The 15,230-nt window shown below is 37.2% G+C and overlaps 2 protein-coding genes across 4 annotated transcripts in view; one reads left to right on the forward strand and one right to left on the reverse strand.

Annotated features, from left to right (window-relative positions):
• Nucleotides 1-4,218: 4,218 nt before the first annotated feature.
• Nucleotides 4,219-7,614, forward strand: LOC111870846. Its single transcript, XM_023863430.2, has 2 exons — nucleotides 4,219-4,700; nucleotides 6,038-7,614. Exon 2 carries the CDS (start codon nucleotides 6,071-6,073, stop codon nucleotides 7,316-7,318), a length of 1,248 nt encoding a protein of 415 aa, XP_023719198.1. The 5' UTR covers nucleotides 4,219-4,700; nucleotides 6,038-6,070; the 3' UTR covers nucleotides 7,319-7,614.
• Nucleotides 7,615-8,655: 1,041 nt separating this feature from the next.
• The window catches only part of LOC111870844 (centrosomal protein of 135 kDa), a 55,025-nt gene continuing 48,450 nt past the window's right edge, over nucleotides 8,656-15,230 (reverse strand). For all 3 annotated transcript variants that reach the window (XM_033754025.1, XM_023863428.2, XM_023863427.2), the window contains exon 22: nucleotides 8,656-8,916. In XM_033754025.1, the coding sequence (XP_033609916.1) occupies nucleotides 8,817-8,916 (100 nt within the window). In that variant the 3' untranslated portion in view covers nucleotides 8,656-8,816. The remainder of the gene's footprint in view (nucleotides 8,917-15,230) is intronic.

Genomic DNA, 15,230 nt, shown 5'->3' on the forward strand with positions numbered 1-15,230 from the left:
CATTATGAGAATGCACTGCCCAACCAGCTCAATCACTTCACACACAAGGAAAGGGTTAAAAACAAAATTAATGTAAGCAACACTTTCAATTATTCTCATTTATATAAACGATTTACCCAAAACTATACCTATATTATTTGCAGATGATACTAGTTTGTTAGTTCAAACTATGATGATCTCTGTGTAAATATAAACAATGCTTTTCACAGTATAAATCAATGGTTCAAAAGTAAACTCACTACATTCAATTTACAGCTAGAAATAATAATCCTAAATCTGAAATAAAAATTGTATATGATAAAAATAATTACACCTATATCCAATATTAAATTTCTTGGAATATTCATTGATGATACAATGAGCTGGAAATACCACATTGAACATATTAGTCAAAACTAAGTGCAGTCTGCTACATAATAAGATCGCTTAAACCATACACATCCATAAACATCTTAAAAGTGGTTTATCACTCTTATTTTAATTCTATTATAAATTATGGTTTACCCTTTTGGGGTAACTCACCCCAAAGTATAAACATTTTTAGAATGCAAAAGAGTATAATTAGAATTATGTTGGGATGCAGAAGGAGGGATTCCTGCAGAAACTTACTTAGAGAATTAGAAATCTTGCCTCTGGCATCTCAGTACATACTATCTCTTATGCTCTTTGTGATAAGAAACAGAAACAAATTCATAGTAAATTCAGAGATTCATTGAATAAATACCAGACAGCAAAATAATCTCCATCAACTTCTTGTAAATTTGAGTAAATTTCAAAAGGGAGTTTACTGTTTAGGAAAAAAAGTCTAAAATAATCCACCACAACATATTAACACATTCAGGACCGGAGGGGCCAATTGGCCCTCTACGTTTCTATAGCATTGCGGACCTGGCGGGCCAATTGGGCCTCTACGTTTCTATAGCGTTGCAGACGGGCAGGCCAATTGGCCCTTTTCTGATGCGTTTATGTTGCAACCAACTATATCTCGCTGTGTGGCCACATTGCATCATAACTAACTTGTCTCTTGTCGAAGCTGGACTTTTATAACCTCGGCGGTTGCTATGCAATGAACCTTCTGTTGTCATGCAACGCTTCGAACAATTTGTTACCTTTCATTTCCTAGGAAACGCGTTTGTTTGCCCCAGGGCAACGGCCCACTGTTATTGTGTTGTCTCTGTGGGAACTCTCTGTGTATTCGTAATAACCGTGGAGACTCATTGTAGGCTGTTAACTTCCTATGGGGCTGTTGCGCAGCGATGACCGTAAGACAGCACATTACAATATGTTTATTAGTATTTATTACAAATGTGTATGCTATTGGATGACAACTGTAATTCTTAGTTGTGACTGTAACTAGGACGATCTCCACATCCGCATGAGAACGTACTCTCGACAGGATTTATGGAAGGTGAATAAATGAAATGAAATTTCTTTACAGGAGACACATGAACACAATGTCATTTTTACAGGAATAAAATTGTGAAATCAAGGTAGAGCAGCGCAGTTACATTGCATTAGCGCACAATTACAAAAATGTTGACTTTTTCACTGGCAATGTATGAGTCTTGCCAGCAGTATTCCTACACTATCAACCTGAAATGGATGGAACATTTTCTGAATAACAGACATGCCATAGATCATCAATGTAAGGTTCATGCCTAGGAAATAAATAGTGACATGTAATCTCAAACCAGAGTATCATTTCAGAAGCAGAAGACTATCTTTACATTTTCTGGATTTATAAATTATACTAAAAGAAGCAAAAAGACTTGTTAATATCAATTGGAAATGGAATAATTAAGTTCTGTAAAACAACAAAATACTGTACATAAAAGTGTCTTCAACATCTTCAAGGGTTCATCATCATTAGACAGTGATATAGCTCATTGTATCATAGTCAGAGAATTACGAGATTCTATGTACACCATAAGATGGGAACCAAATTTACCATACTGGAAATCTCAGTGAACATACAGGACCATTCTTCCATAAGCTTGACTATTTGAGGTATGACATATCCTTTGAGATGTTTCAGGCAAGCTTCACTACACTTAATTTGAGTCTTCCTCCTAGATCTGGATACTGGAAATAGTTTAGAGACTCATCTTACTTTTCTGTGGTATATACGGATATTATTATCCTCTCATGAGTTCCTACTGTAATTTTGTAAAAGATGGATTTTGTATTTTATGTCTATGTACGACAAGATACATGAGTTTGAATATTCTCAGAAGTTTTGTTACTGATATCTTTCTTCTTTGATTCTTATGACAGTTACAAATAAACAATTTAAATGTCTATGATACAGTATTAAGAAATTCTTACACATAATGAGTTTTTGAGTGTGTACAAGTTCATGGTTTAATAATAGGTCCCACAGCTCAGCAGAGGTTACTGAGTTTTTAACCAGAAAGTCCTAATTTTTACCGATGTGTAATCCTACAGAATAGAAGAATTATTTTTGTTTATTTAATAAAACTGTTAGTAGCTCAGATTATATAGCTAGAAGACTTCAGATGCTTTTTCTGTTGTTGATGTAAATGATTCACTAAAACATATTCCTGATTTATTTGTCTTCAAAAAACATAATTTTATTTGGTATACATGTGCAGATAATATAAGTTTTAAAATTACTTTTCAATTTCTGAGACGAGTTCAAAGAGTTGAGAGGAAGCAAATAAACAGGTAGATGTTTACTTCTACCAGACTATAAAGCATCATAGCCCAGAAAATGACACATGATTCATAGTCACTGCTGCAAGATCCTCAAATTCAACTGCATTAGTGTTTGCATATATGCCACTGCAAAGCACAGCAATTTAATGTTGTTTGATAGTAATAAAGTGCAGAATCTAGGCTTTAAAACAAGCCTTAAAACACTTACATAAGCACAAAACTTCAGGAAAAAATTGTATCTTTTAATAATGTGGTCTTGAATCATGTGAAATACAATAATCCCTTGCTTACTGTATTTCTGCAATACATTTTGTATACAGAGGCACAGAATCTAATGATATGTATGTTTGTTGACCATGGACAGTTCATTTACATACTCACAATGAGGTAATCTTCCTCATATGTTATTTAAACAGAGAGTAGGATTATGATTTCATTGTGTGAGATGGAGGGTCTGTAAGGTTATTTGCACATGTCTTTAAAGATGTGACATAAAAACTGAATAATACATAATAAGGTAATATTACTTACAGATCCAAACAAGTCTGCAGAGAAATTAACTGTAAAATGTGTAAGACTTGTTTCCTGTATGACCTTTATATAATGTGTGAGAAAATAAAAAAGTTATTAGCTGCAAAATCTCACTCCATCTTTGAACCTTTCAATAAACATCCTTTCAGAAAACTCACTGTGGTGAAAAGAATACTAGATGGAACTGAAAATGTTTGGTTCACAGCTGCAGAATTCAACACAGTGAAAATAAATATTCCATGTATTGTTACATCATATGTGTAATCATTTTTGTGACATACTGAATATAATAAGAGATTTTTAATTTAAGAATTGCCTCCTTCCACACCACCTTCCAATTCATCATTCATAAATCATCCTCACATCTGACACTACATAGCTTATGCAGTTGTAACAGCACTGTTAAATAAACCATGCGTCAGTCATTATACGAAGAACAGTGTTGACACAGAAAGTTCTCCAAATAGAAATATGCACAAGAAAAGCTCAAGAAGAAAAAGTACTAAATATACATCATCATGATCATCATCTTTCTTAACCCTTCATCCTGAATTTATACACTTATTATCCTGCATAAAAAAAAATTCCAATTACATGCTCTTCAAGGGAAATATTATCTGGAATGTTAGTACATTCAACAGATGCCTTTATGTCCACGTTCCTATTTACAAGATTCTTTCACAGGCACTTGAAAGCTGATATGAGGAGTAAAGTAAGTAAAAAATAAGTAAAGGTATCTCTGTAACAGGGTGTGGAGGCCCATAGGGTTGTGAGATCTTGAGGTTCCCACATTTTCTAGACAATCAGCTCATAGATGGCGGCAACGTTGTTAGCATTACACGCCGGCTGCCCTTTACCCCCAAGAATATTCCTGGTACTCATTTCTGTTAGAGGTTGAGTCGACCTTAGGTCCATAGTGCAGCTGGAAAGATTAGATCAAATGAAAAAATTCCAATGACCTCATCGGGACTTGAACCCGCGACCTTCCGGCTTGTAGCATAGTGCCTCAGCCAACTACACAGAACAAATTTTTGCATCCAACACAAACACATAAATAGTGAATTGTGTGCAATTTAAAATAATGAACTTTTATTATCTACAGAATGTGCTAATGCTACAGACTTGTATATGGGAGGTGCAGTGTTCAAATCTCAGCCAGGACACCAGCTATCCCGAATGAGTGTTTTAATGTTTTTCTCACTTCATCCAAGGAAATTCCAGGATAATATCTCAACTAAGCAGAAGACAAATCAAAATTATAACCAAGCAGAATAATAAAAAATCAAGATAAGATACAAAACACTTCTCAGTGTCAAGGACACAAATAAAACTGGTAGAAAATATTAACATCAGCGGTCTGGAGTGTTCAATCTTAAGTGCGTCACTTGTTTACTCAGATAACAAACAGATAAGAATTACAAAAATCATGCTTCTCCTTGAATCTCATTGAAGCACATTCAGAGTGAGGAACTCATCTTGCTACTAGACTAAAAGTGAGTATGCTTTCTTCCAGATCACCTGGAGGTTACAGTGTCTTTTTATAATCTATGAATACCTGAACATTAATCTGTATTTTATTCTTGTACTTTTCTCTTGTTTCATGGGGATCAGAGCTGAATCTGGTAAAATTACAAACCTATGTAAATTTCAGACACTTGGTAGGACTCTTGGGTAGGGAAACAGTCCATTGTAAGGCTACTACCTCTACAGGTGATTGTATATTCTGTAGATGGATAGATATTCACCAATGATTCTCTGAAATGAAGAGTTCTATCTTCTGAGATACAATGTTGTGTAGTCATTCGAAGGTCAAGCAATACTGACTCTTAAAACAGTGGATGACTTTTAGTGGATTACATAGAGTTGTACCCCGGATGACAGAACAAATAATAACTGCTGCTGTGAGAAAGAAACTCAACTCTTGCATTCCCCTGAAATGTCAGTGTCACAGCCCAGAAGATAGTAATGTTCAAATACACAATTTTACTATACATTAAATTGCAGTATTCATAGGTATAATTTTGAATATTACTCTGAGAGTAATTTCCATTTAAAAACAATATAGCAATGTTGTATTTTACATAAAATATAAATTGTTAATAAATTTTAAACATATCTATAAGATATGTAAAGGTAAAGTTGTTCCTGTGCTTAACTAATTAAGCACTATGCCATGAAGACGTATGGGGGAGGGATGTATAGATCCACATTTTCTTGACTCGGTACTAGTTGGAGGTGAGTGGTCAGCTTCACGGCCTGGTAGCTTTACCCCTGGGAAAGAGCCCCCAGTACCCATTGTACAGGAGGTTGGGTGGACACCAGAGTCAGCCTGGATGATGTGGGGAAGCGAAAATTCCTGACCCTACCGGTACTTAAACTCCATCTTCTCGGTCATCCAGACTGGAGCCAGTCGTTATACTGACTATGCTATCCCAGCTCATAAATGATATGCAAACACTATAATTTTTTTAACTCCCCCACTTTTCAAGCACTGGTGTATCCTCTAGAACAGCTATTTCTGTCAGTATTTCAGGATTTGTGACATTTCTTGGATGAAAGTTTCACCTCTTCTTCAATGTACTTTCTTTAAACATGCACGATAATATGAAAGTTCAAAAAGGTGTTATAATATGCGTGTATTCAATGTTGGTGTGAAGAAAATATACACAAAATGAGTACATTCAAGGTTGGTCCAGGGAACATACTAGACAGAGACGAGTAATTCAGGGTTGATCCTAAAAGAGTCAAAGCATACAGAGATGCTCAAACAAACATCTTCTGCTTCAATCATTAGAGCTCTGGAGACAAACTTATACTTGATGTATTACAGGTTCGTGAGAGCTACAAACCTTTGGAATTAAGCATGCTCATGCCTGAGCTCAGCAAGCAGGACCTGGAAGCCCTCTTACGTCCCAGACTTGGCAGAGAATTGGTGGTGGAATCATTTTCTTCAGAAGCTCTAACACAACCAGGGGAAAATTATGGGAGCACCATGCTGGCGATTGAAGTTAAAATTCGTAAAGGGAAAGATAATACACCAAGCGACAATTTATCTTTGGTAGCCAAGTTAGTACCCCCATGTGAATTTCTATGGAAATTATTTGATCCACCGAATACATTTTGCAAAGAAATAACTTGTTACACATCAGTGCAAGTGGAATATGAGAAATTACAAAATGAAAAATGTATCCCCAGGGACAAATTTGTCGATTTATTTCCAAAATGTTATGGTGTTAGGACAACACTGTCAGAAGAAATTGGAGATAAGGCTGATGAAAATGCAGCAATCCTTCTAGAGAACTTGAAAACAGCAAATTATCGTTTAGGAGATCAGAGAGTGGGGCTTGATTTGAAACATGTACAGTTAGTTGTGTCTCAGCTTGCACGTTTCCATGCGCTTTCTGTGGCGCTCAAGATACTGAAGCCTCAAGTGTTTAAAAATACAGTTCTGAAAGCTTGTAAACCTCATAACAGAACTTTTGATGAGGCAGAGATGCAGGCAAATACTTTGAAACTAATGAAAGTTATCAAAGCCATTCCTGGATGCGAAGATTATCATGATAGAATACAGAAATCTTCAGAAATGGCAAATCTAATGAAGGTAGACAGTTCAGTACTACCGCCAAGAGAGCCATATGCAACTTTCAGTCACACTGATCTCTGGGTTAATAACATGATGTTCTGCTATGACTCCAAGGATGAAAACAATCCTATAGCTGTGAAATTTCTAGATTTTCAGGGAATTGTATATGACTCACCAGTTAAGGACCTTTTATTTTTTCTATATACCAGTGCAGCTGAGGGCGTGCAAGCTAAGCACTATGATGAACTCATACATTTGTATCATGAAAATTTCACTGACTGCTTGAAGGATATGGGTTGTGATATCAGTTCCTTTACCTTCCAGTCATTGTTAGAAGAAATTGACATGTTTGCACCTTCAGAGGTAGAGCACATTCTGTTTAGGTTGATAGCAATCTGTGCTGACAGAAGTGAGGTACCTGACATATCAGCAGTTGATCTTGAATTTCTTTACTGCGAACCAAATGATATATACAAACGGAAAGCAAAAGAATATATTATTGATTGTGTGCAAAGAGGATGGCTGTAGAATACATTTATACAAGTGCTACAAAGAATACAATACAGTAAGATATAAAGCATACAAGAATACACCATCTATACCACAACACCCTGTATTTTAAAATGAAGACACTACTATATCAACATTTGCTTTTATTAAAGCTTTTATGGGTGTGACATGTTTCAACCCTTATATTGGGCCATTATCAGGCATACAATGTTCAGCTTTAAGCTGCTGAACTGCATCCAATTATCATTCAGTTCACTAAATAAGGATCCTTATTGTGTTATGGACTTCATTCAAATACATATTATTTTATTATTATTATTGGAGGGGGTGGGTTTCCCCATGCACCGCGACTAATAGTCTATTGTACGTCCCCCTTTGATATTCTACCAGTCGCCATACCCTGCCGGTACTGGTGCTCGCTATCAGCCCTGTTCAGCCAGCGAAGCTGGCAGTGGTTCCTGATGCTTCCCCATCTACCGGTGGCATTGGAAACTACTTGGGTGGGAAACTTTTTGCCTAATTTTGCTCAGATGTCTCCTAGAGACATGAGGATCTTTTATGTGCCGTAAATCTACGACACGGGACTCACGGCTTAAAGTCCCTCCCAGAGGACTTGTTCCCTGAATTTTTCCGCCCTTAAAAATTCCATGACCTCCGCTGGATTTGAACCTGCGTACCTTGAGTCATGAGGTGGGAACATTACCCCTAGACTACGGAGGCCGCTAATTCAAATACATAAATATATATGCTTTATATCTTATTTGAGACACACAACAGGATGCAAACTATTAAGAATACAATATGGTGTTTTAGATAAAGACAGGATGATCGATAATGTTCAGAAACATAATATTTGTACCAATGTACCATTGTCACACACTTTTAGATCTTCTTAGCTAGAATGAATGTTTAAAAGTATGGTATGGTAATGTTTAAATCTTGTGTGGGTATTTAAATGGTCAGCTGCTCTGCATGAGTAGCCTTTAGCCAATATAGTTCCTACAACCCACTATTTTATAGCCCATTAAGGCATGTACAGAGCATCACTCAATTACAGACATTAAAGTTATGGATTTTAATTTCTATGGAAACTATATAACAACTTGAAGAAAGCAGTCTTCTGGGATTTGGCACCGTGTATATGTGGTGTTAACCGACGTTTCGGAGGAACGTATCGCCTTCATCTTCAGGGTAGAAGTAAAATATAAGAAATCCGCAAGCGAAGAGACCGTGAGAACCGGTAAAAGCAGACCCAGTCACGGTCTCTGCGCTTGCAGATTTCTTATATTTTTCTTCTACCCTGAAGATGGAGGCGATACGTTCCTCCGAAACGTCGGTTAACACCACATATACACGGTGCCAAATGCCAGAAGACTGCTTTCTTCATAGTCACCGCCGTGAAAGCCTCAAATCTTACATTATATATATAACATCTTACTTTAATTTTCTATGTCAAAATAAAGACTTTCAAAATAAAAATATACAACCAGTTTCATATTGCAGCTTACTTCCACAGTCACAGATCAGTACTGGATGAAGCTCCGCCTTCTTCATCTGTGTCTTGTATATCTGCATGATTAGTTGAGGAGCCTTGTGAGTCACTCAGTGTGATGGTTCTGTTGGCATGACAACAGAATTTAAGTTACACGTCATTGTTATACGAACAAAAATTCATCATTCTAATAAATGGTATTACAAACTGAAATTTTACTACTATAAAATGATATTAAACTGCTATAAAAAAAATCTATGGTTATAGTTTGTAATTTCACTGTCATAAAACGAAATTCCAATGTTACTGAATTAAATTTGACTACTGTAATATGAAATTCCACTGTTACAAAATGAAACGCTAAAATACATGTGCCATATTTATTTGTGAGAGTATCCAGACATGAATAAACTGTAAAATATAAAGGAAATGCAAAATATTGGGAAATTCAAATGAGGATAAGGTGTGTTGACAAGAAAAATAAGGGAGAAAATTGGTATGAATTAAGTGGCGTGTTGGGGCTACTCATTTTTACCAATTTTGCATGCATGCACATTTGTGCAACATCCATTGAGAACTTTCATCATTATCATTTCCTATATAAGCTTTTCCACTTTTATCTTCTCCTACTTTCTCCTGCATTCCTTTTCAGTCCTGCATGTTATTGAATAATGCACTGAGGCTGAAGTTTAACACCGTCTCCTATCAATAACATGCATAAATAAAGAACTGTAAGCTGTCTCCTTTACATAGTACACTACAATTCACATATCCTCATAAAAAATATTAACAGTACCCACAGAACAGACATGATACACTGGACTGCTTACTCATTCATAACCTACCATGTAATTTATGTTCAAGCAATGTTAATGCTGAACAATTTCTTATAATGGTAATCCAGAATGTAATTTCATAGCTTTCATCTCTCTGATAAATTTGACTTGGTTCATCCTGGTCCATCACATTAGTAATAGTATAAAAATTAGTGACGTCATCCAGGGTGATTGATAAATGTTGTGTTTTTTTAATCTTTCATCCTTTACATGTTTCTGTAAGTATCGATAATGACCAATGACATTGTAATAGTAGTTTTCATATGTATTGATAACACTCTTCTGAAGATGGTCACTAAAGGATGAAAGATTAAAAAAACACAACATTTATCAATCACACTGGATGGCGTTAATAATCTTTTATACTTTCATCTCTCTGTTACATTACTTCTCCACATTCACAGATATAGACAGCAATTTTAATTATAATGTAAATTTATATACATCATACCAATTAAGTACACTATCTTTTTACTGATAGGCAGATGATCAAACCAGATACTGTGGATCTTCTCCTTGTTTTCAGAATTCAGGATATTGAAGAACAGAGGAAATGCAGTTATAATATAACAATTGGGGTGTGCTCAGATATTTCAGCTTGATTGTATTGAAAGATCAAAGAATAAATGGAGTTGTGTAATTACTTTTCTATAGTAAATGTTACAGTGGATTGTTGTTCATTGAATTTGGCCAATGTTTTTTTCCTTTGGTCATAGACGTCATCCACAAAATATAAATCAGACATGAGCACACAAATAAAGTAACAATGGCACGAAAAACTAAAATAGCTTAAAATGAGATATTTTAGAAGTATTTCACATCAAAATGGAAAGCAGAACAGTGTGACAACAGAGCAGTAGATTCCCTTAATCCAACATCTTATATACCTGACGATTGTGAGCTAGGATGAAACACAAAGTTTTGTATAATGAGAAGAGAAAAAAAAAAGTGTGAATATTAATATATCAACAAAGTTGCACAAAGACGGTGAGGAGTGAGAATGTGACATTAGATTTCATCTTGATGTTTTCTTTCACATAGTTTTTACCATTCTAATTTATCTTCCATATTTAATGCATATAAATTGTTATATTTTCATCTACATTCTGTTTTGAGTTTAAATATTAGTAGAACCTATGAGTAGAAAAGTTCTTAACATGTCAGGCAGATATTGTCAGACTACTGTATATAAAAACAGGATGCACCACAAGAAAAGATAAGGATGTCTAGGGTAGGAGATGCATTACTCCCCCCTCCTCCCCAAAAATTGTTCATGTGGACGTATAGAATTGAAGTATTTCTCCTCTACAGTTTAACATTTAATCTACTGTTTTGGTTTTTAATTCTGCCATGACAACTCACTGCACATTTGTAGCACTACATCATAAGTCAAGATTTCATGGTGATTTACTTAATAGCTACTTCTGATTTAGATCATGAATTGCTGTGAAATTAATGAATGGGTAAACGGGAGGGCCACGGATTCACTGCCATGGGAACCCCAGTGTGCTTCTACCAATGGAGCTGGAGACATAGCAAGATAGTTTCAAGGAGTGCATTTTGGTTTTTGTATCATAACCACTGGCAAAACAGACCTTTCTTAGCTATAGCCTTCCTTAGAAGATTCTGCCAGATGTGTCCATTCCTGGGAATGAGGCAATCTGCTTTCCACATTTTTGGATTTTGCAACAGTAATTTCTTTTACAGACCAAGGTCATCAGCCTTGTGTCCAATTCCCAATCTGGAGGACCAGGTCACCAAATTTATGGCCCCAGTGATTGGGTGGTCCAGTTGTTCTCCCAGGTACCATGTTCCTTTTTCATCACCTTCTATAACTTGCAAAGCTGTGGTGGAGGAGTTCTAATCTGCCTCCACATGGGGAGAGTCTCTGTATAGTGTTTGTTATTTTTAACAGATTTCAACCAAAATTGAATTATGTTGACAAATTTTAGTAAAACTCCCCAATAAAAACTCTCACAAAAATCCATCCATTGGGAGCTGGGTTGTCTCATGTGGACAGACAGATGGGCAAACAGACAGGGAGATGGACAGATAGACGTGACGAAGCTAATAGTTGCTTATCTTCACAGTGTTCATCCTGTTGCGTGTCCCAAACGTATATAGTTAGGTTAGTCGTTGCCACAACACTTACTATATAATCACTACACTGGGTACTATAACTCTCAAACTTTAAAACTAGGCACACATAATTTTTAATAATTTGAATAATTTTTAATACACCTTTCAATACTTTTAATACCTTTAATACAAAGTTAACACACTTCTATAATATATTACTTATAATATACAGGGTGGGCCAGACTCAATTAGGCAGTTTTTGATCATTAATAACTAACCAATCCACAACACACGGGATAATGGGAAAGTACCTTTTGCTGTCGATAGATGGCAGCATCATACAGTATGCTGTGAACGAGGTCAATACTCTGCCTACTTAGTGCACATCGAGGAAACATCATGGCCGGTAGACGGTTGTCTATCGAGCAGCGTGTAAAATGTGTGCGCCTTTTCTCACTTACTAACAATGTGTCAGAAGCCCAGCGCAGGATGTTGGAAGAGTTTGGACTGCCAGCAGTCCACAGGGACACAATCGTCTGAATAAACGAGCAGTTTGATGAAACTGCCAGTGCTTTGAATCCCAAGCATCCTGGTCAGCTGAGAACTGTCCAAACTGCTGACACACAAGCACGTGTTGCTGCAGAACTGGCATCATCTCCTCAGAAATCGAAGTCTACCCGCCATTTGTTGGCCCTACCGGACATTTCGAGGATTTTTTTGGGGAGAGTTTTGAGTGACATGAAGCTGACGCCATACCATCCACAGCTTATTCATGTTCTTAACGAGGACGACTTCGAAAGGCGACTTGAGTTTGCCGAGTTGATGCTGACCAAGTTTCAGGAGAACCCTGACGTTATCTGGAATATTGTCTGGACTGATGAGGCCAAATTTCACACATCAGGATCGGTCAACAGACACAACTGCGTGTTTTGGCGGCCAGAGAACCCCAGCACCACCATTGAATACAATTTCCAGTCCCCGGGAGTGATGGTGTGGGGCGGCATGACGTACGAAGGACTGATTGGTCCGTTCTTCCGTGAAGGTTGCGTCACGGGGGAACCTACCTAAAGTTGCTGAGGGAAAGTGTCATCCCAGAACTTCAGAGGAGAGAGAACTTTGATGAACTGTGGTGGCAGCAAGATGGGGCCCCACCACACTTCGCCATATTGTTCGGGCATTCTTGCATCAAGTTTTTCCTCAACGCTGGATTGGCTGTTGACGGCCTGCGGAGTGGCCAGCCCCATCACCCTACATCACCCCACCAGACTTTTTCCTTTGGGGTTACCTCAAAGAGAAGGTGTACGCTAATCCCATTGACAGTGTGAAACATCTGCGTGAGGTGATTGTTCAGGAATTCAATAAAGTTCTGGTGAATATGTGCAGAAAGGCGTGTGAAAATTTTGCTTTGTGTCTGCAAGCCTATGTTGACTTAGGTGGTGCCCAGATTGACCAGCATCTTGAAAATCGATGACTTATGTGTGTGCGATTCCATTTTTGTAACCATTGCAATTGTTAACATTTATCAATAAAAATAACATCTAATCAAAAACTGCCTAATTGAGTCTGGCCCACCCTGTATATATTTGAATATATCCTAGGTACATTAGATATATTTTATATACTTTTACACACTTAGTTTCAATTCTTATATTTAACTCAAGGTACAATTCTATATCACACAGTACAACACATTGCACCAAATATGGATCCATATTAGCAATTCAATGACCCTAGATGTATTGTCATATCACTGCCTGATGATGGTCCTATGAGACTGAAGCGTAGAGCAGGAAATAAATATTCAATTGCAAAATACTGACTGATCATAAATCACTTTGTTGTGGTGACAACTAACCTAACTATATACGTAATAGGTATTACCATCATAAGCAAACCTCTATTTCAAATATACATACATAAACATCAAATTATTCAATTTACCAAGATATGCAACACAAATTTATAAACAGAAAGCTACCAAGATGACACAAATTTCAAAATTAGTCTAGTTTTTCTCATGGTGTATACTTGTATGCTGTTTTGTACTAGAGTTCCATAACATATACAAGGTACTTTTGTCTTTCAATTCATTGTTGACATCACTCTTGCCATAAATACAACACGCAACAACACAATCCCACAACCACCAAGCCTCAACGAACTGTCTTCTGGTGTGACTGTACATGCATTGTAATTTGTGACACAGGGCTCAAAGTTGACATTTGTTTCACTGTTATCTGAATGTAACCGTTCTTTACACTATACTGAAGTTTCACAGATCAATGTATCTGAGATAAAGGGAACCAAAATATCTGGCATAACACTGGAAGCAGAATGATATCGATTGGCTTCAGCAGGCAGGATTTTGTGTTTAGTTGCACCAAGCCTGCACTTCATGCTGTGTCCTGAACTGGCTTGGGATCAGCATCAACATCTGCTGACCTCTGTGGGTGGTTACCTGGCTTTGTACTTGCTGGAGGCTTAGTGCTATCCCTTATTGACATGCTTTTGTTTGTTGCACCAGAAGTTGTTGTTGTCCCACTTCTCTGCACAAAGGTGTACTTAGAACTCCTTGATACAGGCGTAAGAGCTGTTGTAAATGTTACACAGATTGTTTGGTTTCCTCCTGCATTTGTTACAAATACAGGAGGAGAGAAAGTAGGCCTTGCCTGTGGAAGAGGGACAGAATTCTTTTGCTGAGGTTGTGCTGGTGTTGGTGGTGCATGAGTAGAGGGTGCTGATGGATCTATGGGTGAATTTCTTTTAGCTTTATCTGAAGCTGTGTGATAACGTGGAACAGGCCAAATAGAAGATGACGTTTGTGGCGTCGTTATAAGTGGTGGGAAAGAAGTAGAAAGTTTAATTTTTGTTTGTGTATTGACTACTGGCTGATCTGGTACTCTTGACGAGCCAGCGGCAGATGTGTGATGGTATGGAGCTGGTTGGCGGACTGAGGATGTGCAAGAACTTCCATCTGGCGGGAGATTAGTGGTCACCACAAATTCACGAGAACTCCATCTCTCCATGTTCCCTTCTCTGTGTTGGTCAGATGTACATGAGGTAGAGGAAGATGAGGTAGATTGGCCATGATCATTAGGAGGCTGCCGCAATCTGAGGAAAGAGTTAGGAAAAAGGATGAGAATTCTCAAGGATTAGCTAGAATCTTGGTTTAGCTCTTGGACAGCAAAACTGCAATCAGTATTTGAGGTTTGTGGTTCTTATAGCAGGGAATATTAAGATTACCATCTTCTGGGATGTGATGTTGGACTGTTTGGTAATTAGATATTAACATTTCAGAGTAACTTGCTGCTTCCTTCTTCAGAGCAGAAGAATGAACCTAAAAATGGAGGCAGAAGGTTCCTCTGAAACACTGGTACTTACCTAGCAAATTGTATGGTGTCACATCTCAAGACCGTAATCTTAACTATGTCCAATGCTGCTTAAGTTTTGGAATAAAATTTATGAAAATACTAGAACATTGTACAAGCAATGAAAGCATGCAGACAGTATGTGTGTTGGGTTT

Source organism: Cryptotermes secundus, unplaced genomic scaffold (genome assembly GCF_002891405.2).
Source record: "Cryptotermes secundus unplaced genomic scaffold, Csec_1.0 scaffold632, whole genome shotgun sequence".
Classification (NCBI taxonomy): Eukaryota; Metazoa; Arthropoda; class Insecta; order Blattodea; family Kalotermitidae; genus Cryptotermes; species Cryptotermes secundus.

Bases quoted from the DNA above. Each gene is read 5' to 3' on its own strand.
- LOC111870846 (XM_023863430.2), top strand. From the start codon at position 6,071: ATGCTCATGCCTGAGCTCAGCAAGCAGGACCTGGAAGCCCTCTTACGT.